The 27137-nt window shown below is 40.9% G+C and overlaps 2 protein-coding genes across 11 annotated transcripts in view; both read right to left on the bottom strand.

Annotated features, from left to right (window-relative positions):
• atp11c (ATPase phospholipid transporting 11C) overlaps positions 1–27137 on the bottom strand; it is a 233045-nt gene that overhangs the window by 55313 nt on the left and 150595 nt on the right. For all 10 annotated transcript variants that reach the window (XR_009811687.2, XM_061930439.2, XM_061930436.2 and 7 more), the window contains exons 9-16: positions 23296–23360; positions 23137–23218; positions 19776–19926; positions 18297–18494; positions 9292–9462; positions 4524–4723; positions 989–1060; positions 837–910 (exon numbers count right to left, since the gene is read on the bottom strand). Coding sequence is in view for 9 of the 10 variants with exons in the window: in XM_061930439.2 (XP_061786423.1) it covers positions 837–910; positions 989–1060; positions 4524–4723; positions 9292–9462; positions 18297–18494; positions 19776–19926; positions 23137–23218; positions 23296–23360 (1013 nt within the window). In the remaining variant the exon portion in view is untranslated. The remainder of the gene's footprint in view (positions 1–836; positions 911–988; positions 1061–4523; positions 4724–9291; positions 9463–18296; positions 18495–19775; positions 19927–23136; positions 23219–23295; positions 23361–27137) is intronic.
• On the bottom strand, positions 1622–3935 carry LOC133576773 (periodic tryptophan protein 1 homolog). The gene is made up of 3 exons (XM_061930114.2): positions 3899–3935; positions 2515–2534; positions 1622–2417 (listed from the first exon to the last, which is right to left on the bottom strand). The coding sequence occupies exons 1-3, from the start codon at positions 3933–3935 to the stop codon at positions 1752–1754; spliced, it is 723 nt and encodes a 240-aa protein (XP_061786098.2). The 3' UTR covers positions 1622–1751.

Raw genomic sequence — 27137 nt, 5'->3', positions numbered from 1 at the left:
TTTCTTACAAGTATCATTATCACTGCAGGACGAGGAATAGCTAAACATGCTTCACTACACACCGTAGGAGGATACAATAGCTCACCGGCGTCACAATGTAAACAAATGCCACAGGTGGATCTACACCTGACATCCACTGTAATGATACCAAGTACAAGAGCGTATCTAGTCGATACTACTATTATTACATCGATATTTTTTATTTTTTAAATTCATATTATATTCATAAACTCAGGAAATACGTCCCTGGACACATGAGAACTTAAATTACGACCAATTTATGACCCTGTAACTACTTGGTATCGGATCAATACAATACTTCTGCCAGCTTTTTTGAAACATGTTGCAGGCATCAAATTCCAAATGAGCTAATATTTGCAAAAAAATAACAAAGTTGACCGGTTCCAACATTAAATGTCTTGTCTTTGCAGTCTATTCAATTGAATATAAGTTGAAAAGGATTTGCAAATCATTGTATTCTGTTTTTATTTACAAGTTACACAACGTGCCAACTTCACTGGTTTTGGGTTTTTTATATATTTTAACATTTTTAATTGTTTTTATTAGCAAATGATCTAGAAGGACACAATAAGTGTAGGGCAGGACGTTTATATGTTTCATTTTAAGTTCCATTACATTTGAAAAGTTTGCACTGCAGCTAAGCAGTTTTATGTTTTACATTTTGTTCCCTTACTGGTCAAAAAATGAACTGAACAGTGGAAAACAAAGTAAAAACCAAAGTACGCATCATTAGGTGATTATAGCGTAGTGTCACACCACCACTACCTACAATACTTGTGAATAGAAATAAAACAAACCAGTTAAACTGTGTTCACCTGATTTGCCTTTGACAATGACACTCATTCGCCTTCTCACTGGGTCAAAGTTCAACACATGGAGCAGCTCATATCTGTTAAGAAGATTTGAGAAAAGATGAACATTCAAGAACAGGATAAATGAGCAAAAACAAAAGAATCCATTGACTTACACTTCGATTTCATTGCTGTTGTTGAGGATTTTCATGGCTTTACTTTCCAGACCCAGAAATGTGAAGCCATACCTGCAGGTGGAGACAAAGCCTCACACATGAAAGTTCACTCCAACCCAAAGCATCATAAAACAGAGGTGACATCACTGAGGGCCACATCGCAGCTATGTTTGGCTCCAGAGGGCCGCATCTAACAGTGAATAAATGGGTTATAAATGATAAATGGGTTATACTTGTATAGCGCTTTTCTACCTTCAAGGTACTCAAAGCGCTTTGACAGTATTTCCACATTCACCCATTCACACACTGATGGCGGGAGCTGCCATGCAAGGCGCTAACCAGCAGCCATCAGGAGCAAGGGGTGAAGTGTCTTGCCCAAGGACACAATGGACGTGACTAGGATGGTAGAAGGTGGGGGTTGAACCCCAGTAACCAGCAACCCTCCGATTGCTGGCACGGCCACTCTACCAACTTCGCCACACCGTCAATGACAATAACAGAACAAAAATACAAAGTTTACATATTTAAAAAATAAATGTTTTATGTCAATTTTCTACACCTTTATCTAAGTAGGCAAGAAAAGAAAAAAGAAAAAGACACATATGTGCAATTGTTGCTGCCGTCACCTCACAAATGACAGGCTCAACATGATCAACTTCTATATGAAAGTGTTTCTTTGCCTGAACTTTAAGGTGTCACACCGTGAACACACTCCACCATGAAGGAAACAATTTATTTCTATTTTTAAGCTGTTGTTGTGCCACTACGCGGTGTCCATCTGCGCTGCGGCTGAGCCTGCGTTCACCACCAAGCGCTCACGACCGCCAAACACCTCTGCCACTGTTGCAACATCACTTAAATCCCAAACTCGTAAGCCATCTTTCTGTCCTCCAAAGGCGTAAGTGAAGGGTCGATCGGGGCAGCATGATGTGCAGAACAGGACACCCATTTTCATGTCCCTCGAATGCACCAACTTGGGTTTGTCGCCCAAAATGTCCCAAATTTTAACATGTTTGTCTGCCGACGACGTGACCAAACATCCTTTGATCTGGCTGCTGAGAGACAAACCTGACACTTCCTCATCATGCGCCTTGAGTGTAAAAACAGGTTTATCGGAGCGAGCGTCCAGACAGTAGACAAAGCCGTCATCTGTGCTGGCCAGGAAGTTACACGGCGAGAAGTGGTTCCACACAAGACGTTCGACCTGACCGCTGAACCTCCACGTGCGGTAACTGGTGTCGGGGCTGCGGCAGTCGTACAGAAGCGCCGTTTTGTCGTAAGATCCAGAGAGGAGAGTTTGCGCCTCGAAGGGGTGGAAAGCTAACGTTTGCACTTTATCAGTGTGTCTGCAAAGGGAGCTGGCTGCTTTGCCTTGACAAAGATCCCACACAATGACAGTCTCGTCAGCTGATGCACTGGCTAAGACATACTACTATTACACAATTTTTGAATACATTTTATTAATAGATTTTTTTTAAACTAAACATGTAAAAAAAATATGGTAAATTGCAATAATTTCACCTCACAATTTTGTGGAAAAACAGTCCTGTTTTTATAGTAAAAGAGGCAGCTCAGTTGCCAGAATTTTACTGTAAAATTTGCACTTGTTTTATTTACTGTAAATAAATAAAAAACTGCAATTTTACAGTAAAATTTGGGCACCTGAGTTGCCAGTTTGTTTGTTTTTTTGTTTTTTTACCGCAAATCAACAACTGTAGATTTTTCAGTGTATTACTGTAAATGGCAAAACCGCACCACAGTTTATTACACAAAAAAAGTACTGTTTTTTTAATTTAAAGAAAAATGCCGTAAAAACCACAGTAAATTTCACAATTTGACCAGTAAATCTATTGCTACTTTTACATTGCACAATCTGATGGATAACTTGCTTTGAAATCATTATTAAAGGCCTACTGAAACCCACTACTACCGACCACGCAGTCTGATAGTTTATATATCAATGATGAAATCTTAACATTGCAACACATGCTTACTTAGCTTAGCTTACTAAAGTGCAATTTTAAATTTCGCGCGAAATATCCTGCTGAAAACGTCTCGGTATGATGACGTCAGCGCGTGACGTCACGGATTGTAGAGGACATTTTGCGACAGCATGGTGGCCAGCTATTAAGTCGTCTGTTTTCATCGCAAAACTCCACGGTATTCTGGACATCTGTGTTGGTGAATCTTTTGCAATTTGTTCAATGAACAATGGAGACAGCAAAGAAGAAAGCTGTAGGGGGGAAGCGGTGTATTGCGGCAGGTGTTGTGCCGGATAACGCACCCCCGCCGTAGAATGCACCCTTTGACTGTTGTGCCGAATAACACAGCCGGTGTTTCATTGTTTACATTCCCGAAAGATGACAGTCAAGCTTTACCATTGGCCTGTGGAGAACTGGGACAACAGAGACTCTTACCAGGAGGACTTTGAATTGGATGTGCAGACGCGGTACCGTGAGTACGCATGCAGCTGCGGCTTCCAAACATTTGATCGCTTGCCCGTACGTGCGTGCCGCTATGTGCATGTCACGTACGTAACTTTGGGGAAATATATGTGCTGTATGAACTTTGGGGAGGTGAACGGTACTTTGGGCTGTGGGATTGAGTGTGTTGTGCAGGTGTTTGAGTTGTATTGGCGGGTTATATGGACGAGAGGGGGGAGGTGTTTGTTATGCGGGATTAATTTGTGGCATATTAAATATAAGCCTGGTTGTGTTGTGGCTAATAGAGTATATATATGTCTTGTGTTTATTTACTGTTTTAGTCATTGCCAGCTGAATATCAGGTCCCACCCGCCTCTCACAGCATCTTCCCTATCTGAATCGCTCCCACTGCCCTCTAGTCCTTCACTCTCACTTTCCTCATCCACGAATCTTTCATCCTCGCTCAAATTAATGGGGAAATGGTCGCTTTCTCGTTCCGAATAGCTCTCGCTGCTGGTGGCCATGATTGTAAACAATGTGCGGATGTGAGGAGCTCCACAACCTGTGACGTCACGCTACTCGTCTGCTACTTCCGGTACAGGCAAGGCTTTTTTATCAGCGACCAAAAGTTGCGAACTTTATCGTCGATGTTCTCTACTAAATCCTTTCAGCAAAAATATGGCAATATCGCGAAATGATCAAGTATGACACATAGAATGGACCTGCTATCCCCGTTTAAATAAGAACATCGCATTTCAGTAGGCCTTTAACAGTATGTATTTCTATTTAAAAAATGGTTTGATAATATATTTTTGCACATTTAGACAATATTTAGTTAACACAATTTGCGATTACATGTATATTTTTCTCCCAAAATAGAAAGAAAGAAAACATTTAGTAAGTAAAGTTGTATGATAAATGGGTTATACTTGTATACAATTACAGTACTTTATTGATACATATTATTTCCAGGCTTTCGAGGGCCAAATAAAATGAAGTGGCGGGCCACATCTGGCCCCCGGGCCTTGAGTTTGACACCTGTGTTCTAAGAGATTCAATTCCATTCCATGTGTTCCTACGTGAGGCTTGAAACCTGTAAGCTCCCCTCTTACCTCATGGCACCCTTGACCAGAGCGACCTCGTCAGGTGAGGAAGCAATGAAGCCCGTCTGGTTGCGAGGTTGCTCGTGCACGTCACCATCCGTTTGCAGCCAGTCCACCTGGTCAGCCTGTGGCTGACTCTGCTCGGGGGACTCCTTCACCTGGACCGTGTGGCACAGGCAAAGCGCGCGCAGAAACAGCTCCTCACGGTCCTGGTGGCACATTAAAACATGGATTATCAAGGCATTTTTTAAACAACTAACATCTAATAAAGCAATATAACAAGATGCAAAAACAAGATAAAGTTTCAAAAGCCCAAAGTTTCAGGGGCCTGACATCAAAATGTGGATGCCTCCGCAGGTTATATTCCTTTGAGACTGTGTTTACAAAGTAAACACATCAGCTTTCACACTGCACTGTCAATAAATTCATTATTCTGCCCTCGCTACTCGTTTCCAGCGTGTGCAGCTAGTCAGATATTTAACAGCATGTAGAAACAGAAGCTACGTTTTCTTGATGATTGATGTTCCTTCTTTTCAATTATTTTTCTTTCTTTATCGGTCTTCCTTAATCTAGGTTTGTAAGACTGAAAATATAAACATTACAAAAGTACGTCTATTGCAGGCCCGGGCAATTATTTTGACTCGGGGGGCCAAATTTAGAGAAAAAAATGTGTCTGGGGCCGGTATATCTATCTATCTATCTTTACATATATATATGTATCGATATTTTTCCGATTCAAAACAATTCTCTATTCTACATAGGATTTCAGCAGGATCTGCCCCAGTCTGCTGACATGCAAGCAGAGTAGTAGATTTTTGTAAAAAGCTTTTATAATTGTAAAGGACAATGTTTTATCAACTGATTGCAATAATGTAAATTTGTTTTAACTATTAAATGAACCAAAAATATGACTTATTTTATCTTTGTGAAAATATTGGACACAGTGTGTTGGCACGCTTATGAGATGCGATGCAAGTGTAAGCCACTGTGACACTATTGTAAAAATTTTTTCATTTTTATAAATGTCTAATGATAATGTCAATGAGGCATTTTTAATCACTGCTATTTTGAAATTGTAACTAATATTGATACTGTTGTTGGCAATATTCATTTTTGTTTCACTACTTTTGGTTTGTTCTGTGTCTTGTTTGTGTCTCCTCTCAATTGCTCTGTTTATTGCAGAGTGTTGCTGGGTCGGGTTTGGTTTTGGAATTGGATTGCATTGTTATGGTATTGCTGTGTATTATTTTGTTGATTGATTAATTAAAAAAAAAATTAAAAATACCAAAAAAAAAAGAAAAAAAAGAAAAAAAAGAAATTGGATTAAAAAAAAAAAAGAGAATCGATTCTGAATCGCACAACGTGAGAATCGCGATTCAAATTTTAATCGATTTTTTCCCACACCCCTAATATATATATATATATACATATATACTTGCCGTTTTGTTTCGCATTATTATCGAAAACCATCTTTTCTTACCTTCTGGTACTTGCTGATGTGTATTTGGGATCTGCATAAGTCCTGAAAATGTGCGCGCATCCGCATTTGTAGTCAGTGTCGACGCCGTAGTCATAAGCTTCTTCTTTTTCTCTTCTTATGTGGCATTCATCCTCTACTGTTGCCATTTCTAATATAAAGTAGTGTAAAGTTGTTACTTATATCTGTGAGTAGACTAGCTATCAAAGCGCTAAAAACTGTAGTGGGTTTACCTGATCAACCCACTGAACTCTATAGTTATTAGAGGGTTCCGGTCGGACGGGTTTTTTTTCCAGCGTTGTTGTTGCATTATTGAGCCACGGATGAGGAGATGCTGCTCCGTTATTGATTGAAGTAAAGTCTGAATGTCATTAAAACAGTTAGCTCCATCTTTTGACACTTCTTCCACCCCCGTCCTTGCACGCTACACCGCTACAACAAAGATGACGGGGTGAAGACGCTGTCGAAGGTGAGCCACGTAAATAAGATCGCCCACAAAGCGGCGCATCCTGAAGCGACTGTCAGAAAGCGGCTTGAAGATGATGTGTAAAACATCATCTATGCAACATTTTGACCAAAGAACCACCATCACATGTTATGTAGAACACAAGGAAGTCTTTTACATTTAGAAAAAAATCATAATATGACTCTTTTAATGCGCCTTATAATCCGGTGCGCCTTTTGTATGAAAATAGACCTGAATAGACCTGCTCATCTGCAGTGCGCCTTTTAATCCGGTGCGCCCTATGGTCCGACATGTACTGTTACGCTAGTGGCACATTGAGCTTCTGTTTGTAACTTGCGCCATTTCATTTGCAGCCACAAAGCCATATACAGTATACATGCCTCAGTGGAAGCATTTAAGTCCCATCTTAAAACTCATTTGTATACTCTAGCCCAGTTTCATATGCACATTCACCGAACCCTTTTTTAGTGAAAAATATATATATATTTTTTTCAAATTTAAGACAACGTTATATGTTTTTTGTAACACTTTAGTATGGGGAACATATTCTAAGTAAGAAAGACTTAATTTAGAGTTATTTGGACACTAGGGGAACATATTCTAAGTAATAAAGACTTAATTTAGAGTTATTTGGTTAGGGTTAGGGTTAGAGGGTTAGGGTTATAATGAGGCCATGCCGAATAAGGCATTAATAAGTATTTAATAATGACTAGTTAAGAGCCAATATGTTACTAATTTGCATGTTAATAAGCAACTAATTAATGGTGAATATGTTCCCCATACTTAAGTGTTACCATGTTTTTTTTACTGGTGCATAAAATGAACCGTGCATGAACATCCCCTTGTTCAAAGAACAAAACCAACACAGTGCATAAACTCACAACAAATTACACACCTGCAAACCAGTCAGCTGTTGCCGTATCCGTAATACGCCGATAGGGAGAAGTTTGTATTTACACGATGAGTCAGGTGTGTTTTGACCTCCGCCGAACCCCTGAGGGCAACTCACCGAACCCCTCGGGTTCGATCGAACCCAGGTTAAGAACCACTGCTCTAGCCTTTAAATAGACCCCCTTTTTAGACCAGTTGATCTGCCGTTTCTTTTCTTTTCTCCTCTGCCTCCCTCTCCCTTGTGGAATGGGGGAGCACAGATTCGGTGGCCATGGAGGAAGTGCTGGCTGTCCAGAGTCGGGACCCGCGGTGGACCGCTCGCCTGTGCATCGGTTGGGGACATCTCTGCGCTGCTGACCCGTCTCCGCTCGGGATGGTCTCCTGCTGGCCCCACTATGGACTGGACTATTACTATTATGTTAGATCCACTATGGACTGGACTCTCACACTATTATGTTAGATCCACTATGGACTGGACTCTCACTATTATGTTAGATCCACTATGGACTGGACTTTCACAATATTATGCTCAACCCACTCGACGTCCATTGTATCCGGTCTCCCCTAGAGCATACTTGCCAACCCTCCCGGATTTTCCGGGAGACTCCCGAAATTCAGCGCTTCTCCCGAAAACCTCCCGGGACAAATTTTCTCCCGAAAATCAACCGAAATTCAGGTGTACCGGAGTGACGTGTCGACAGCCTGTTTTCACGTCCGCTTTCCCACAATATAAACAGCGTGCCTGCCCAATGATGTTATAACTGTAGAATGATCGAGGGCGAGTTCTTGGTTTCTTATGTGGGTTTATTGTTAGGCAGTTTCATTAACGTCCTCCCAGCGCGGCAACAACAGCAGTCACGTTTTCGTCTACCGTAAAGCAGTTCGTCTGCCGTAAACAGCAATGTTGTGACACTCTTAAACAGGGCAATACTGCCATCTACTGTACATGCATATGTGACTTTAACATCTAGGGCTTTTAGAAAGTGCAGTGCACAGCTGCGCACACAACAAGGAGATGAAGCAGAATGCATCATCAGAGAGGGTGTTCAGCATTGTTAGTAAATAGTGACAGAGAATAGAACAAGGATGGACAATTCAAACCTTAACTCAACATTGAGTAGATGAGTGTTATGTGTGTGTATAGGTGTAAATAAATGAACACTGAAATTCAAGTATTTCTCTTTTTTATATATATATATATATATATATATATATACATATATATATATATAGATATATATATATATATATATATATATATCTATATATATATACATATATATATATATACATATAGCTAAAATTCACTGAAAGTCAAGTATTTCTTATATATATATATATATATATATATATATATATATATATATATATATATATATATATATATATATATATATGAAATACTTGACTTGGTGAATTCTAGCTGTAAATATACTCCTCCTCTCTTAACCACGCCCCCCCCACCTCCCGAAATCGGAGGTCTCAAGGTTGGCAAGTATGCCCTAGAGGGGGAGGGGGTCACCCACATCTGCGGTCCTCCCCAAGGTTTCTCTTAGTCATTCACATTGACATCCCACTGGGTTGTGAGTTTTTCCTTGCCTTTATGTGGGCTCTGAACCGAGGATGTCGTTGTGGCTTGTGCAGCCCACTTGTGATTTAGGGCTATATAAATAAACATTGATTGATTGATACAGTAGCTGGAGATTAGATAAGGTTCCTTATTTATAAGCAACTGTTTATCTTATCAACATGCATATCTTAGTGAAACAGTGTGTAAAGTGTTATCAGGCCAGCAACATTTGAATAGAATAAATGTGCTGACATGGCAGGTAGACTGTAAGTGGGTGGCCTGGAAAGGACCTCCCACAGCACCGAGCCATATGTCGCCTGATATTGTTTATTCATTTTTTTGGGGGGGGTACAACAGATGGGGCGACACCTACCTTGTCAGCTTTTTGCTTCAGTCCGTTCACGGGCCCATCTGTGACACACAATCCGTCCCCCGTGGGGTCTGTGTTGCGGTGCTTGTACTGGATTCCATCGATGCAGCACTCGATGAACTCCATGTTATTCTGGGTGAGGGTACCCGTCTTGTCTGTGAAGACGTACTCCACCTGCAGGCAAAGATCAAAACACCTTGTCAGAGACGTTCCAAAAAAAAAAAAAAAAAGCCTTGGTGCTGTCAGTAAGACTGCATTGATCATTAACCTTGCACATTAACTTGGAATCTCAGTCATCATCGGGCAAATCGAAATGTCAATCGTGTGTGTCGTTAAAAGTGCTATAAAACCTGATGAGTCCAAATGACGCCGCCTATTCAGGGTCACTTATTAGCATTTAAAAGTACATCATGCCTTTTATGGTTTTACAGTACAATTGAATAGTCCGTGTTGTAATTAGGTATTACAACACAGACTGTTGAGGATCTTGTCAAGTAACAACCACCAAGGAAAGTCAATGTTTTTATTGTTTCTTTATCATATAACAAATAATTTAGCTGATATCAACTGTTGTGTAGACTTTGAATAGATAGATAGGTAGGTAGGTAGATAGATAGATAGATAGATAGATAGATAGATAGATAGATAGATAGATAGATAGATAGATAGATAGATAGATAGATAGATAGATAGATAGATAGGTAGGTAGGTAAGTAGTAGAGATGCGGGGATAGGCAATTATTTCATCCGCAACCGCATCACAAAAGTCGTCAACCATCCGCCATCCACCCGAACTAACATTTAATCAAAACCGCACCCGCCCGCCATCCGCCCGTTGTTATATATCTAATATAGACGATGCAAGGCATTAGTGAGGTTATAAAGCTTTTGCCTGTTAAAGAAAGGAGACTGATCCAATGCAGCAGAGACATTCAATGCGTGCCACGCTGTCACGGCCCGGACGCACACCAGTGCGCAATCATCTGGGAGCCGCGCTGAGCGCACCTCCAAGCGCGCTCGCGCCACTCAAACTGCTGCAGGCAGCTGCGTTCTATCTTGTTTTAACATCCTGTGGCACTCTTCTGGGATCACGGCGGACGAAACTGCTCATGATCAGGGTGTTTGTGGAGATTCGGGGTTTTGCACAAATGTGATGCACCATGTTAGATGTCCCGGTTTTGTGACTGTCGTAGACATAAACAGCGTCGCAGCTCTTGCAAAGCACGTAGCCAGCATTACTATCATCCTGATTTACAACCTCATAAAAACGAGTCCACACTGAACTTTTCTGGCCTTTTTTTCCCCTGGTCTTTAGTATTCCCTTTTTTAGTTTGTCGCGTACCACGTTTGCTGCCGGCGTTGCCATCTTTTTTTTTTTCTCCTTCTGTTGTGGCGTGCTGCAGGTGCCTGCTCGTTTTTCGTATGTGGGTAACAACATTTAACTATGTATATATATTTCCGAATTGGTTTAACTGCCACCCGCCTGAATCTATTTAAAATCTAATTTTTTTTATTTCAACCACCCGACCCGACCCGTGGATAAAATCTTTTTTTTTTTTATTTCAACCGCCCGACCTGCGGATAATCCGCGGACTCCGCGGTTGTGTCCGCAAACCGCGCATCTCTAGTAGGTAGGTAGATAGATAGATAGATAGATAGATAGATAGATAGATAGATAGATAGATAGATAGATAGATAGAGAGTACTTTATTCATTCCTTCAGGAAAATTTACATTCCAGCAGCAGTGTACAGAATTGAGATCGAATTTAAAAAGTAAAAAGTAAATAATGGGGGTATAAATGGAAACAAAATAGAAAAATATTACAATAAGAATAAAAATAAAAAGCAACAATGAGAATACAAATATAACATTAAAATAAGAATTATAACAAGAGAAACTCGGCAGTAGTGAGCATGTTATGAAAAAGTATTGCAGTTATTGTTTTGCATCCCCTGTCATCCTAGTACTGCCCCTCTCTCCCCCCCCCAGAGAGGAGTTGTACAGTCAAATGGCGTGTGGGACAAAGGATTTGGATTATTTTTACAATTGACCAAAAATAGTCCAACGAACACCTTTATTCAATTAAACGCAGTAGATGTTCGACAAAAACAATTTCCTGCCAGAGTCTGCAATTAGTGGCGGGTCAAAATAACACAGATGTGGCTATAGACGATCCCCTGATGTACAAAACCCAAAACCAGTGAAGTTGGCACGTTGTGTAAATGGTAAATAAAAACAGAATACAATGATTTGCAAATCCTTTTCAACTTATATTCAATTGAATGGACTGCAAAGACAAAATATTTAAAGTTCGAACTGAGAAACTTAATTTTTTTTTTGCAAATAATCATTAACTTAGAATTTAATGGCAGCAACACATTGCAAAAAAGTTGGCACAGGGGCATTTTTACCACTGTGTTACATGGCCTTTCCTTTTAACAACAGTCAGTAAACGTTTGGGAACTGAGGAGACACATTTTGTAGCTTTTCAGGTGGAATTATTTCCCATTTTTGCTTGATGTACAGCTTAAGTTGTTCAACAGTCCGGGGTCTCCGCTGTCGTATTTTAGGCTTCATAATGCGCCACACATTTTCAATGGGAGACAGGTCTGACTACAGGCAAGCCAGTCTAGTACCCACACTCTTTTACTATGAAGCCACGCTGTTGTAACACATGCAGAATGTGGCTTGGCATTGTCTTGCTGAAATAAGCAGGGGCGTCCATGAAAAAGACGTTGCTTGGATGTTTGATGAGCATTCCTCAACTTTGCCAGCTTTTTTTAAACATGTTGCAGGCATCAAATTCCAAATGAACTGATATTTGCAAAAAAATAACAAAGTTTAGCAGTTCGAACATTAAGTATCTTGTCTTTACAGTGTATTCAATTGAATATAAGTTGAAAAGGATTTGCAAATCATTGTATTCTGTTTTTATTTACCATTTACACAACATGACAACTTCACTGGTATGGGGTTTTGTATTTTAATGACTCCACATTTTTGAATTACAGTGGAACCTCCATTTACAAACCCCTCTGTTTGCGAACTTCCCGAAATACAAACTTTTAGATCGGGCCAAATATTGCCTCTGTGTGCGAACCATGAGCGTCTCTGTCTACGAAACCCTTCGTTCTTTCATTCTGTGTCTCTGCGCAGTGCTCTAATAGTCACTTCTCAGCACCTGTGCCTTTATGGGGGTTGTTTCGTCCTTTTGACAAGTTTTTGTTTACAATTTGCTGATTTAACTCTTTAAATGTTTATTGTTGTAGCAATATGGTTGTTAAAGTTACAGATTTTTGTGATTTCTGATCGTTTGTGAGGGCACCAAAGGGACTTCGGTGTTTGTTAGCATGTTGGCAGAGCAGCACATACAGAGGAGAGCAGCTTGTTGTTGTTGTTTTGGCTTGTTAATAAAGAGAAAGTTGACCCATCACCCCCTTGTTATGTTTGTTTGATGTACAGTACTGTACAGCACTTTATATTGGGTTCAAGCTAGAGATGTCCGATAATTGCTTTAAAATGTATTATCGGAAATTATCGGTATCGGTATCTGTCTATCTGTGTTGGCCCTGCGATGAGGTGGCGACTTGTCCAGGGTGTACCCCGCCTTCCGCCCGATTCTAGCTGAGATAGGCTCCAGCGCCCCCCGCGACCCCAAAAGGGAATAAGCGGTAGAAAATGGATGAATGGATGGATCGGTATCGGTTTCAAAAAGTAAAATTAATGACTTTTTAAAACGCCGCTGTACGGAACGGTACATGGACGTAGGGAAAAGTACAGAGCAGATGCGTCCCCCAGTCAGTAGCCCCTCCCCCCTCCCCTCTCCCACACACAACACAGGAGTTGACGACTGCAGCATGAGAGGTTTACTGGCGACGCTTGATGACCTCATCAAACCACCGCGAGCGGAGCATAACAACAACAACAAGAGTGTGTTGTTGCCGGTGCTGTAGCCGTGGCTAATAAGCTAGCTCGCTCGGTGACTGACTAACGACACCATGTCTATGGTTTGGGATTATTCTAAAGTGTCTCTGATGGATAAAAAACTGTCTATTTGCAATGACTGCAACAAGTTGGTTATGCGAGGAGGAACCAAGACGTCTTCCTTTAATACGAGCAATTTGATCTCCCACCTCTTCAAGAATCATAAGGAGATACACGATGAATACAAGCGGAAGATGGATGAAAAGCAAACACCGAAAAAAAAGTAGTACCACACAGTTGTCGCTTAAAGACTCCGCCGAGAAAAAACAAAAATACAACAAAAACCACCCCAGGGCGAAAACCCACGTTGTGGTCAGGGACAATGCACGCATTATGGCAAAGGCTACGGTGGAGTTTGGATGGCACACACTTTACAGCTTGCAGTGAGCGGAACTGCCCTGTCTCAACGCAGCATTTCAGAAGCTCTGACTAGTCCACTTCAAGCACTCACCACTAGCTTGCAGCACATTTGTGTTATTCATACAAATACGTTAGAGCAGGGCAGATTGAGCCCAGTTTATAATTTCCTGTTATACAGTATACCAGGCAGTCTTGCACTAAAGGAGGATTATGTTATTGTGTACTTTATTACTCTAGTATACTCTGGACTGAAGCTGTGTGCCTTCATTGTTTTTGTAGCTGTTGTTTTGAGGCATGTTTAAAAAATATAAAGCACTCTGTGAAAGACAAAAGTATAGTATTTCCCATAGTTGTAGTGGGTATCAGGATTATCTCAGGGAGAGCATGCCCCAAATTCCAAGCTGCTGTTTTGAGGCATGTTAAAAAAAATAATGCACTTTGTGACTTCAATAATAAATATGGCAGTGCCATGTTGGCACTTTTTTCCATAACTTGAGTTGATTTATTTTGGAAAACCTTGTTACAAACCCTGTTTCCATATGAGTTGGGAAATTGTGTTAGATGTAAATATAAACGGAATACAATGATTTGCAAATTCTTTTCAACCCATATTCGATTGAATGCACTACAAAGATGAGATATTTAATGTTCAAACTCATAAACTTTATTTTTTTTTTTGCAAATAATAATAAACTTAGAATTTCATGGCTGCAACACGTGCCAAAGTAGTTGGGAAATGGCATGTTCACCACTGTGTTACACGGCCTTTCCTTTTAACAACACTCAGTAAACGTTTGGGAACTGAGGAGACACATTTTGTAAGCTTCTCAGGTGGAATTATTTCCCATTCTTGCTTGATGTACAGCTTAAGTTGTTCAACAGTCCGGGGGTCTCCGTTGTGGTATTTTAGGCTTCATAATGCGCCACACATTTTCAATGGGAGACAGGTCTGGACTACAGGCAGGCCAGTTTAGTACCCGCACTCTTTTACTATGAAGCCACGTTGATGTAACACATGGCTTGGCATTGTCTTGCTGAAATAAGCAGGGGCGTCCATGGTAACGTTGCTTGGATGGCAACATATGTTGCTCCAAAACCTGTATGTACCTTTCAGCATTAATGGCGCCTTCACAGATGTGTAAGTTACCCATGTTTTGAGCACTAATACACCCCCATACCATCACAGATGATGGCTTTTCAACTTTGCGCCTATAACAATCCGGATGGTTCTTTTCCTCTTTGGTCCAGAGGACACGACGTCCACAGTTTCCAAAAACAATTTGAAATGTGGACTCGTCAGACCACAGAACACTTTTCCACTTTGTATCAGTCCATCTTAGATGAGCTCAGGCCCAGTGAAGCCGACTGCGTTTCTGGGTGTTGTTGATAAACGGTTTTCGCCTTGCATAGGAGAGTTTTAACTTGCACTTACAGATGTAGCGACCAACTATAGTTACTGACAGTGGGTTTCTGAAGTGTTCCTGAGCCCATGTGGTGATATCCTTTACACACTGATGTCACTTGTTGATGCAGTACAGCCTGAGGGATCGAAGGTCACGGGCTTAGCTGCTTACGTGCAGTGATTTCTCCAGATTCTCTGAACCTTTTGATGATATTACAGACCTAGATGGGGAAATCCCTAAATTCCTTGCAATAGCTGGTTGAGAAAGGTTTTTCTTAAACTGTTCAATAATTTGCTCACTGATTTGTTGACAAAGTGGTGACCCTCGCCCCATCCTTGTTTGTGTATGACTGAGCATTTCATGGAATCTACTTTTATACCCAATCATGGCACCCACCTGTTCCCAATTTGCCTGTTCACCTGTGGGATGTTCCAAATAAGTGTTTGATGAGCATTCCTCAACTTTATCAGTATTTATTGCCACATTTCCAAACTTCTTTGTCACGTGTTGCTGGCATCAAATTCTAAAGTTAATGATTATTTGCAAAAAAAAATTTTTTTATCAGTTTGAACATCAAATATGTTGTCTTTGTAGCATATTCAACTGAATATGGGTTGAAAATGATTTGCAAATCATTGTATTCCGTTTATATTTACATGTAACACAATTTCCCAACTCATATGGAAACGGGGTTTGTACATTGGTTAATGAATCCAGCGGGGCATCACAACAGAATTAGGCATAATAATGTGTTAATTCCACGACTGTATATATCGGTATCGGTTGATATCGGAATCGGTAATTAAGAGTTGGACAAGATCGGAATATCGGATATCGGATATCGGCAAAAAAGCCATCATCAAACATCTCTAGTTCAAGGTATACAAACATTCACTAAAATATGGACTTTTGTCCAGGCTGGAACCCATTATTCATATTTAAATTGTTTCTCATGGAGAAATTTGCAACAATATACAAACCTTTCGATTTACAAACCCTGTTCAAGAAATCCATCCATCCATTTTCTACCGCTTATTCCCTTCGGGGTCGCGGGGGGCGCTGGAGCCTATCTCAGCTACAACCGTCTACAACCCTGGACAAGTCGCCACTTCATCGCAGGGCCAACACAGATAGACAGACAACATTCACACTCACATCCACACACTAGGGCCAATTTAGTGTTGCCAATCAACCTATCCCCAGGTGCATGTCTTTGGAGGTGGGAGGAAGCCAGAGTACCCGGAGGGAACCCACGCAGTCACGGGGAGAACATGCAAACTCCACACAGAAAGATCCCGAGCCCGGGATTGAACCCAAGACTACTCAGGACCTTCGTATTGTGAGGCAGATGCACTAACCCCTCTTCCACCGTGCTGCCCCTGTCCCTGTTCAAGAAACCAATTAAGTAAATGGAGGCTCCATGTACATTTCATAAGAAGTTTTCATAATCTGGCAGGTGCTTTAAAATATTGCTACTCAGCTCGTGCGTGTTACACTTGCTGCATTGTTGCTTACACTGACATCATCAGTGGTACTGCTAGACAACAACATTGGTTCTGTGATATGTAATATGTAATATACTTGTGGTCAAAGTGAGGGATATATTCCACTTTCTCCTGTACTCCAAATCATTATTAAAGTAAAACAAATAAAAAAATAAATAAGAACCTTGTTACATAATAGTAAGTTTTCACATTTGGGAAATACAAACTGCTCTACAATTACCCCCCTGTCCTCTCTATAGTTTAGCTAAATACATTTAGTAGAGCAGTGATTCTCAAACTCGTTGTATGCGGGTTCCATCTAATATACAGGCACTTAAAGGCCTACTGAAAGCCACTACTACCGACCACGCAGTCTGATAGTTTATACATCAATGATGAAATCTTAACATTGCAACACATGCCAATACGGCCGGGTTAGTTTACTAAAGTGCAATTTTAAATTTTGCGCGAAATATCCTGCTGAAAACGTCTCAGTATGATGACCCCTGCGCGTGACGTCACGGATTGTAGAGGACATTTTGGGACAGCGTGGTGGCCAGCTATTAAGTCGTCTGTTTTCATCGCAAAATTCCACAGTATTCTGGACATCTGTGGTGGTGAATCCTTTGCAATTTGTTCAATGAACAATGGAGATAGCAAAGAAGAAAGCTGTAGGTGGGAAGCGGTGTATTGCGGCCGACTGCAGCAACACAAACACAGCCGGTGTTTCATTGTTTACATTCCCGGAAGATGACAGTCAAGCTTTACCACTGGCCTGTGGAGAACTGGGACAACACAGACTCTTACCAGGAGGACTTTGAGTTGGATGCGCAGACGCGGTACCGTGAGTACGCATGCAGCTGCGGCTTCCAAACATTTGATCGCTTGCCCGTACGTGCGTGCCGCTATGTGCATGTCACATACGTAACTTTGGGGACTTTGGGGAAATATATGTGCTGTATGAACTTTGGGGAGGTGAACGGTACTTTGGGCTGTGGGATTGAGTGTGTTGTGCAGGTGTTTGAGTTGTATTGGCGGGTTATATGGACGGGAGGGGGGAGGTGTTTGTTATGCGGGATTAATTTGTGGCATATTAAATATAAGCCTGGTTGTGTTGTGGCTAATAGAGTATATATATGTCTTGTGTTTATTTACTGTTTTAGTCATTCCCAGCTGAATATCAGGTCCCACCCGCCTCTCACAGCATCTTCCCTATCTGAATCGCTCCCACTGCCCTCTAGTCCTTCACTCTCACTTTCCTCATCCACGAATCTTTCATCCTCGCTCAAATTAATGGGGAAATCGTCGCTTTCTCGTTCCAAATCGCTCTCGCTGCTGGTGGCCATGATTGTAAACAATGTGCAGACGTGAGGAGCTCCACAACCTGTGACGTCACGCTACTCGTCTGCTACTTCCGGTACAGGCAAGGCTTTTTTATCAGCGACCAAAAGTTGCGAACTTTATCGTCGATGTTCTCTACTAAATCCTTTCAGCAAAATTATGGCAATATCGCGAAATGATCAAGTATGACACATAGAATGGACCTGCTATCCCCGTTTAAATAAGAAAATCGCATTTCAGTAGGCCTTTGAAAAAAATCTCGGCCTTGTTTTTAATGATCACTTAGGCCTACTACGCTACTGTATTTTAAAGTTGGTCATTATGGTGGTACTTAAAGAGCCAAGTGTTTTTTCTGAGGTGGTACTTGTTGAAAAACGTTTTGAGAACCACTGTCGTAGAGTATTTATTAGTTCCCCAAAGATCGTCAGTCTGACCTGTCCTAGTTCCTCATTGAGGTCGGAGGTGTTGACGAGCGCTCCTTCCTGGATTTCTGGGTCAAAAAAGTCTTTGTCCCAGCCAATGAAAAAGGATCCGAGGAACTTTTGCATCTCAACCGTCACATACATGGACACAGGAATGATGAAATTGAAGAGCACCATGAATGACAGGAAGTCAGTGAACATCTTTAGGTACTGTTGAGAAGAAAAGACAAGGCATTAATCTTACTTTTGTGAAATACTGCAGTGCTCTGGTAATAAACTACATTCTTGAAATTGAAAGTTTTTGCTTGTTGATTGGAGCAGAAGGCTAACAGTCAATGAAATGAAGCGTTTCACAGTGTCGGTCTACAGTTCACATAAAGCACTTTTACAAGAGTTGATAAACACGATTAGAATATGATGCATGAAGCAGCTGGCTTCAGTTTACATTTTGAACCACTGATCTGATGCCAGGCACACCTGTATCTTCCTGCAAATGTATTACTGCAGACAAGTACTAAGAGTGGATTATCCCAGTGTTTTTCAACCACTGTGCCGAGATACAGTCAGGTGTGCCGTGGGAGATTATCTAATTTCACCTATTTGGGTTAAGAATACTTTTTGCAAACCATTAATTATAGTCTGCAAATGATGTGTTGTTGTTGATAGTCTGTGCTGTTTAGAGCTCGACAGGGTAACCATGTAATACTCCTTCATATCAGTAGGTGGCAGCAGGTAGCTAATTGCTTTGTAGATGTCGGAAACAGCAGGAGGCAGCGTGCAGGTAAGCAGGTGTCTAATGCTTAAACCAAAATTAAACAAAAGGTGAGTGCCCCTAACCCTAACCCTAACCCTAACCCTAGCCCCTAAGAAAAGGCATTGAAGTTTAGGGAAGGCCATGCAGAACGAAACTAAAACTGAACTGGCTACAAAGTAAACAAAAACAGAATGCTGGACGACAGCAAAGACTTACTGTGGACCAAAGACGACGTCCACAATGTACATCCGAACATGACATGACAATCAACAATGTCCCCACAAAGGAAAAATAAAAACCCACTGAAATATTCTTGATTGCTAAAAGAAAGTAGATGCGGGAGATATAAGGAAGACATGAAACTGCTACAGGAAAATACCAAAACAAGAGAAAAAGCCACCAAAATAGGAGCGCAAGACAAGAACTAAAACACTACACACAGGAAAACAGCAAAAAAACTCAAAATAAGTTACGGCGTGATGTGACAGGTCATGACAGTACACCTACTTTGAGACAAGAGCTATATTGATGCATGCTTGGTTATGGTTTAAAGTCATATCCAACAATTACGACTCGTATAACTCTTTACTGTCAACTGAGTTTCGCTTTTTAATGATTTCTGCTGGTGGTGTGCCTCTGCATTTTTTCAATGTAAAAAATGTGCCTTGGCTCAAAAATGGTTGAAAAACACTGGATTATCCAATACAATACCTTGACGCACATTAGAGACCACTTACCAGATTGGTTTCCTTCTCCTTCTGGGTTTTCTCATTGTACCAGGGCTCATCCTGCCCAGGCGTGTTTTGCCAAACATACTTGAGTGTTGTGCACACCAGTGCCTTGCTCAACAATATGCAAAGGTAAACCAAAAGGAAGGCATTGATGGACCTAAAAGTTCAGACATCAAAATACATAATTAGCAATAAAAAAGTAAACATCACACATCTTACCATTAGGGATACACAGTACAGGCCAAATATTTGGACACACCTTCTCATTCAATGTGTTTTCTTTATTTTCATGACTATTTACATTGTAGATTGTCACTGAAGGCATCAAAACTATGAATGAACACTAACAAAAAAAAGAGAAATAACTGAAAACATGTTTTATATTCTAGTTTCTTCAAAATAGCCACTCTTTGCTCTGATTACTGCTTTGCACACTTTTGGCATTCTCTCGATGAGCTTCTATATCTGAAATGGTATTTACTTCGAAGTACATCGGGAGAATGCAAAGAGTGTGCAAAGCAGTAATCAGAGCAAAGGGTGGCTATTTTGAAGAAACTAGAATATAAAACATGTTTTCAGTTATTTCACCTTTTTTGTTAAGTACATAATAACTCCACGTGTTCGTTTTGATGTGACAATCTACAATGTAAATAGTCATGAAAATAAAGAAAACAGATCGAATGAGAAGGTGTGTCCAAACTTTTAGCCTGTACAGTATATCGTTGAGATTTTATTGGTACGATACCCTTATCGATACCGGTACTTATCGGTACTACATGTAATTTGCGGAAATAAAGATGTTATAAAATGCATTCTAATTAGCATTTATATTAGCACAATTTAAACCATAACTGTACATAACCAACATGATGTACTGTAAAATCTCAGAGCATGTATATATCATATTATCATAGGGCTGGGCGATATATCGATATACTCAATATATCGCGGGTTAGTCTCTGTGCGATATAGAAAATGACTATATCGTGATATTTGCGTATACGTTCTCACGCAGTTGCTTTTAGCTGCGGGCATTACACTACATGCTCTTCTCACTCTTTCTAGTCTCTGCTTCTCACAGAGACGTAAAACAAGCGCACCTTCTTACATACGTCACATACGTATACGCCCTCGCGGAGCAGAGAGGTAGCGGCATGGGTAACGTTAGCTGTGGTGCGAGTGGTAATACGAGAGAAAGAAGGTGCGAATCTGGTAACAAATGAAGAAATAATTAATTCCCAAGAAAAACAGCACAGGGTCCATCGTCTGGCGGTGGTTTGGCTTCAAGTGGGAATATGTCGAACAGACAACCGTAATTTGTCAAGTGTGGGGCAAAAGCGTTGCTAGAAAAAGTAGCATTGCTGCTAATATGTAGCATCATTTGAAAAGTCACCCGCTAGAGAATGGAGAGTGCTTACTCCGCATGTCAACATCTCCGTTCAGTGCCACACCAACAAAATGCTGAGGCAACCATTTCCACATCCACACCGTATGAAAAAAATAGTCCACGACATAAGGAGATAACGTCCGCCGGAACCTACCACATAGCGGAGGATGTACACAATTTGATTTCCTATTATGCAGCTCATCTTTATTTGACAGTTATTGAAATATATTGTGTGACATCATGCACAAAAGTGCACTTTATTTGTTTTAAACTATTGTCGTGGCGTTCTGTACAAAAAGTGCACTTTAATTTAGTGTTGTTTTGATTTGTCATCTTAGTGACATCATGCACAAAAGTGCACTCATAGCTTGTTTTAAAATGTCTCTGACAATCTTGCACTTTCTGTTTGAATGTTTGTGCCACTGCTGAATAACTGTTTAATAAATACTTTTGGTAAATTGACTTAGTTGTGATTTCCCTCTCTGCATAAAAGTTTAAAATAAGCATGTATTAATGCAGTATGAAGAAGAATGTTTTAATGTAGACACATAGAATCATCATACTGCTGTGATTATATGCATCAGGTCTTCATTCAAGGCTAAGGCAAAATATCGCGATATATATCGTGTATCGTGACATGGCCTAAAAATATCGAGATATTAAAAAAAGGCCATATCACCCAGCCCTATATTATCACATATCATATTATGTACCTATTATATAATAATATAATATAATATAATAATACTTCCGCCCGAATGCAGCTGAGATAGGCTCCAGCATCCCCCGCCACCCCGGAAGGGACAAGCGGTAGGAAATGGATGGAATATAATATATCAGTATATATTATGGACTGTATATATAATATGTAAATGTTACATATATGTTACATTGCTACTATGGTACATTTTTAGTCTACTTTATACCTTTTGTTTTCGCCCTCTTCTTGTGCCCTTGTGTGGATTATCCTTTCCATCCTTTGTAACTGAGCTACTGTGTGGAACAATTTCCCTTGTGGATCATTAAAGTTTGTCTAAGTCTAATTTGTTTTAAGTCTTTAAAGAAGTCAACTATGTGTGCACTGTAAGGTAAATTGCAGTTATATCATCTTCTTGAAAAGACCACAAAGATCCACTACTGTGTTTCTATTCATTATAATAACACTCAGCTGGAAATAATATTAACATGTGCAGAGAACATACCTTTCACATGATATAACTTATAATAATAATTCAACATCCTACCCTAATACCCTACTGGGCAATATTACCCTTAGAGTGCAATACATCCGACACTGATTGTTATTTATTACTCCGTACTCTTGTCTTGATCTGTATATTGTACAATATTTTGTATTTGTATAGTGTTTTGTATATTGTACAGGATTGCTTATTATTCTTATTGGATAGTAGTCTGTTTATTTCAATTCTTAGTTATTTTTTTCTTGTGTAATTTATTTTTACTCCATATTTGTTCCCACTACCGCACCTTAAATTGGAGTCCTTAATCTCGTTATATGCAAATATAATGACAATAAAGTCCATTCTATTCTATTCTCTATATCATATCAAATATATCGTATAAATCAATACAATCCTGTCAATGACCTGTTAGTCACAGCCGATGCTATCTTGCTTCAAAGCAACTTTATGGACTATACTATATTACTTGTCACTTTTTTGAGTGGATTAATGGATCGCTAGCAGGACGGTTGGTCAAACACGGACGTGAGTAAAGTGCGTTCACTTCAAACTGACACAGCGTGCGTGACTTTGAGGAGGAAATATTGCTACGTTACAAACTTTTGTGTGGTGTTGCTCCCTTATTTGTCATTATTCAAAGCTGATTTTAATGTGTAGCAGTGGCAGCTGAACTGATAGCAGTATCGTTAATCCAGAATCTTCACGGTCCTCATGGACCGATCTAATTAGGCAGCGCTACTAAAAAAACCCGATACTCGGCATACATCATCCAACTTACTTCTCCACAGCAGAACGCTTCTGGGACTTGCCCTGATAGTTGAGAGCCATTTTAGTCTCCATGCCAGTGTAAACAGCAACACCTTTTACAACCACAAGGAGCATAAGAGTACTTTTTTAGTTTCCTCTGCTAATATGAGGGAAGTGAATATCAACTCACCGGACACCTTCTGCGTATTCTTTAAAGTTGCCCCTTTCAGCAGCAGGTTCTCAGGGCCCAAGGACCTGCACGGAAACAGATTACACACTTTAGTTTAGTGGAATCCTGGCGCTCCAGCTGGCATTGTTTCTAAAATGTGCAGGGAGAGTTGTCCGTATGACTGCAGTCTGGCCTTTCTGGGAGAGACGCTGGCCATTAATTACATAGGCAGCAAAGGATAAACGTCTATGAGAATGCTTTGGGAGGGAAGCACTGAAGCCAAGCCAGCTTTGTTTTAATTGTATCATCAGATGACAAGAAATGAAAGATCAATGACAGAATGGCTTGTTGGCGAAGGCAACGAATGGGAGCTTGGCTTCAGTGATGACTTAAAACAGGGGTGTCAAACTCGTTTTTAGTGAGGGCCCCATTCTAGTTATGGCTGCCCTTTGGAGGGCCGCTTGTAACGGGTAATATTTATGAATATAAATTAAAGGCCTACTGAAACCCACTACTACCGACCACGCAGTCTGATAGTTTATACATCAGTGATGAAATCTTAACATTGCAACACATGCCAATACGGCCGGGTTAGCTTACTAAAGTGCAATTTTAAATTTCGCGCGAAATATCCTGCTGAAAACATCTCGGTATGATGACGCCTGCGCGTGACGTCACGGATTGTAGAGGACATTTTGGGACAGCATGGTGGCCAGCTATTAATTTGTCTGTTTTCATCGCAAAATTCCACAGTATTATGGACATCTGTGTTGGTGAATCTTTTGCAATTTGTTCAATGAACAATGGAGACAGCAAAGAAGAAAGCTGTAGGTGGGAAGCGGTGTATTGCGGCAGGTGTTGTGCCGGATAACGCACCCTTGCCGTAGAATGCACCCCCTGACTGGTGTGCCGAAAGATGACAGTCAAGCTTTACCATTGGCCTGTGGAGAACTGGGACAACAGAGACTCTTACCAGGAGGACTTTTAGAGTTGGATACGCAGACACGGTACCGTGAGTACGCATGCAGCTGTGGCTTCCAAACATTTGATCGCTTGCCCGTACGTGCGTGCCGCTATGTGCATGTCACGTACGTAACTTTGGGGACTTTGGGGGAAATATATGTGCTGTATGAACTTTGGGGAGGTGAACGGAACTTTGGGCTGTGGGATTGAGTGTGTTGTGCAGGTGTTTGAGTTGTATTGGCGGGTTATATGGACGGGAGGGGGGAGGTGTTTGTTATGCGGGATTAATTTGTGGCATATTAAATACAAGCCTGGTTGTGTTGTGGCTAATAGAGTCTTGTGTTTATTTACTGTTTTAGTCATTCCCAGCGGAATATCAGGTCCTACCCGCCTCTCACAGTATCTTCCCTATCTGAATCGCTCCCACTGCCCTCTAGTCCTTCACTCTCACTTTCCTCATCCACAAATCTTTCATCCTCGCTCAAATTAATGGGGAAATCGTCGCTTTCTTGGTCCGAATCGCTCTCGCTGCTGGTGGCCATGATTGTAAACAATGTGCGGATGTGAGGAGCTCCACAACCTGTGACGTCACGCGCATATCGTCTGCTACTTCCCGTACAGGCAAGGCTTTTTTATCAGCGACCAAAAATTGCGAACTTTATCATCGATGTTCTCTACTAAATCCTTTCAGCAAAAATATGGCAGTATCGTAAAATGATCAAGTATGACACATAGAATGGACCTGCTATCCCCGTTTGAATAAGAAAATCACATTTCAGTAGGCCTTTAAGGGTGTAATGGTATGTGTATTTGTATTGAACCGTTTCGGTACGGGGGGTTCGGTTCGGTTCAGAGGTGTACCGAACGAGTTTCCACACGAACATATTAAGTAGCGCACTGCACGGACGGACATAAGTAGCGTACCGCACGTTGTGTAAACAATGCACACCGAGGCACAACACACGGCATGCTGGTGTAACAAATACATACTTTTGCAGAGACTATTAGGCTCTTGCTATTACTCTTTGTCACGTGAGTAGGGAGAGCGCACAGCTCTCCCTACTCACGTGACCGCCGCTGTCCAATCAGCTGTGCTTATAAGCCGGTAGCAGGAAGTGGCCAGTAGACAGGACGTGAGGGGAGACAGACTGTATTTCTGCTCGAGGTAGGTTTTTATTCTCGTTTTCACCCGGAATATTGTGCTGACGGGATTCTAAACTAAATGCCTATTTGTTAACTTTATAGAGCCGACTACCAGCCCCGGATTTTTTGTCATTAAGCTGTGTGTGACTGTAGAAGCGGAGTTGGTGAGTCCATGTTTATGAAAATATATTAGTCTTTCTTCCATTGCAACAGTCTTTGTGGCATATTTCTCAATCGTCCATATACAAGGTCTATGACTTGAACCAATGATAACTATTGTGTATTGAATGTACTTTTGAATGTGTTTCATAATAAGCACTTTTAGTGCACTGACCGAATTGTATAGGTCATATTTATGCTGCTAATGGTTATTTTAGCACTTTATTGCATATTGTGATTCTGACATGTATGTTGATTTATATTGTACAATATTGAGGAAAAAACTAGAACCTGTTCTGAATACTTTATAATGCAATTAGTGTTATTTAATGAAGATATTTGATTTGTGTACACATTGATTTATAAGGAGGGTCCTGGTTCTTACAAAGGCCAGGCTTCGAGCTAAGGAAAAAAAGCATCTAGTCCAAGGATCGTTCTTGGGAGATTCCAGCCAGGAACCCTACCACCTGTTCTGTCTGGGCTGGTAGGAGGCTCTCGACCCGACCCTCTACACATTTTCACCCTTAACCGCAGCACATGGACTGAACTGCTTTACTCTCCAAAACCTTTCTCCAAGAACTGTATTATCTGAGCTGAGATTTAAACAAAATCCAGAGACACTAAGTGACGTAAGTGTCTATATTAGTTATATTAGCCTACTATCAAAACTACTGTGTTGCAGGCTGAAGCAAATCAAGCCCATCAAGATCCAGGGCCGGGAGGTGGCAGTTGTGGAGCAGTACATGTACCTGGGAGTCCACTTGAACAGCAGACTGGACTGGAAGGACAACTGCAAAGCTGTTTACAAGAAGGGCACGAGCAGACTCTTTTTCCTGCGGAAGCCTAGGTCCTTTAATGTGTGCAGCAAGCTGTTGGAGATATTTTATCAGTCTGTTATGGCCAGTGCCCTGTACTTTGCAGTGGTTGGTTGGGGGAGCAGCACCAGCAAAAGGGACTCAACCCGGATTGATAAACTGATCCGGAAAGCCGACCAAACTATTGGCACGCAGTTGGAGGCGTTTGTGTCAGTGAGGGATAGGAGGACACTGGACAAACTGCTGGTCATCATGGACAATCCTGCCCACCCACTCCACCTGACAATTAAGGGACAGCGGAGTTCATACTCCAACAGGCTCCTCCAGCTTCCTTCCCGCACGGTGCGATTCAAGAACTCCTTCATTCCACACTCCATTATAATCACTCGCCATACAGCAATGGATGATATGTGCCTATTACCTGACACCTGACATGTTAGCTACTTCTCTTTGTTTTTAACGTCTAATTTCTATTTTCTGCTGGATCTACTCTCTATTTTATGCTGCTGCTGTCACATATACTGTATATACTGTAATATTGTACATGGTCATTGGTATATATGTTATAGACATAATATAATATATCTGTACATATATTATTCTGTACACATATTATGTATATATTCGTATATATGTTAGATTTTTTTATCGCTATATAAGTCTATTTATACCTGCATTGTCCTTTCCATCCTTACACTTTCCATCATTGTAACTGAGCTACTGTGTTGAACAATTTCCCTTGTGGATCATTAAAGTTTGTCTAAGTCTAAGTCTAAATCTACT

The sequence above is a fragment of the Nerophis lumbriciformis genome, linkage group LG36 (genome assembly GCF_033978685.3).
Source record: "Nerophis lumbriciformis linkage group LG36, RoL_Nlum_v2.1, whole genome shotgun sequence".
Lineage (NCBI taxonomy): Eukaryota > Metazoa > Chordata > Actinopteri > Syngnathiformes > Syngnathidae > Nerophis > Nerophis lumbriciformis.
Note: the sequence above shows the minus strand (reverse complement) of the source record. Positions and strands in the feature narration are given on the sequence as shown.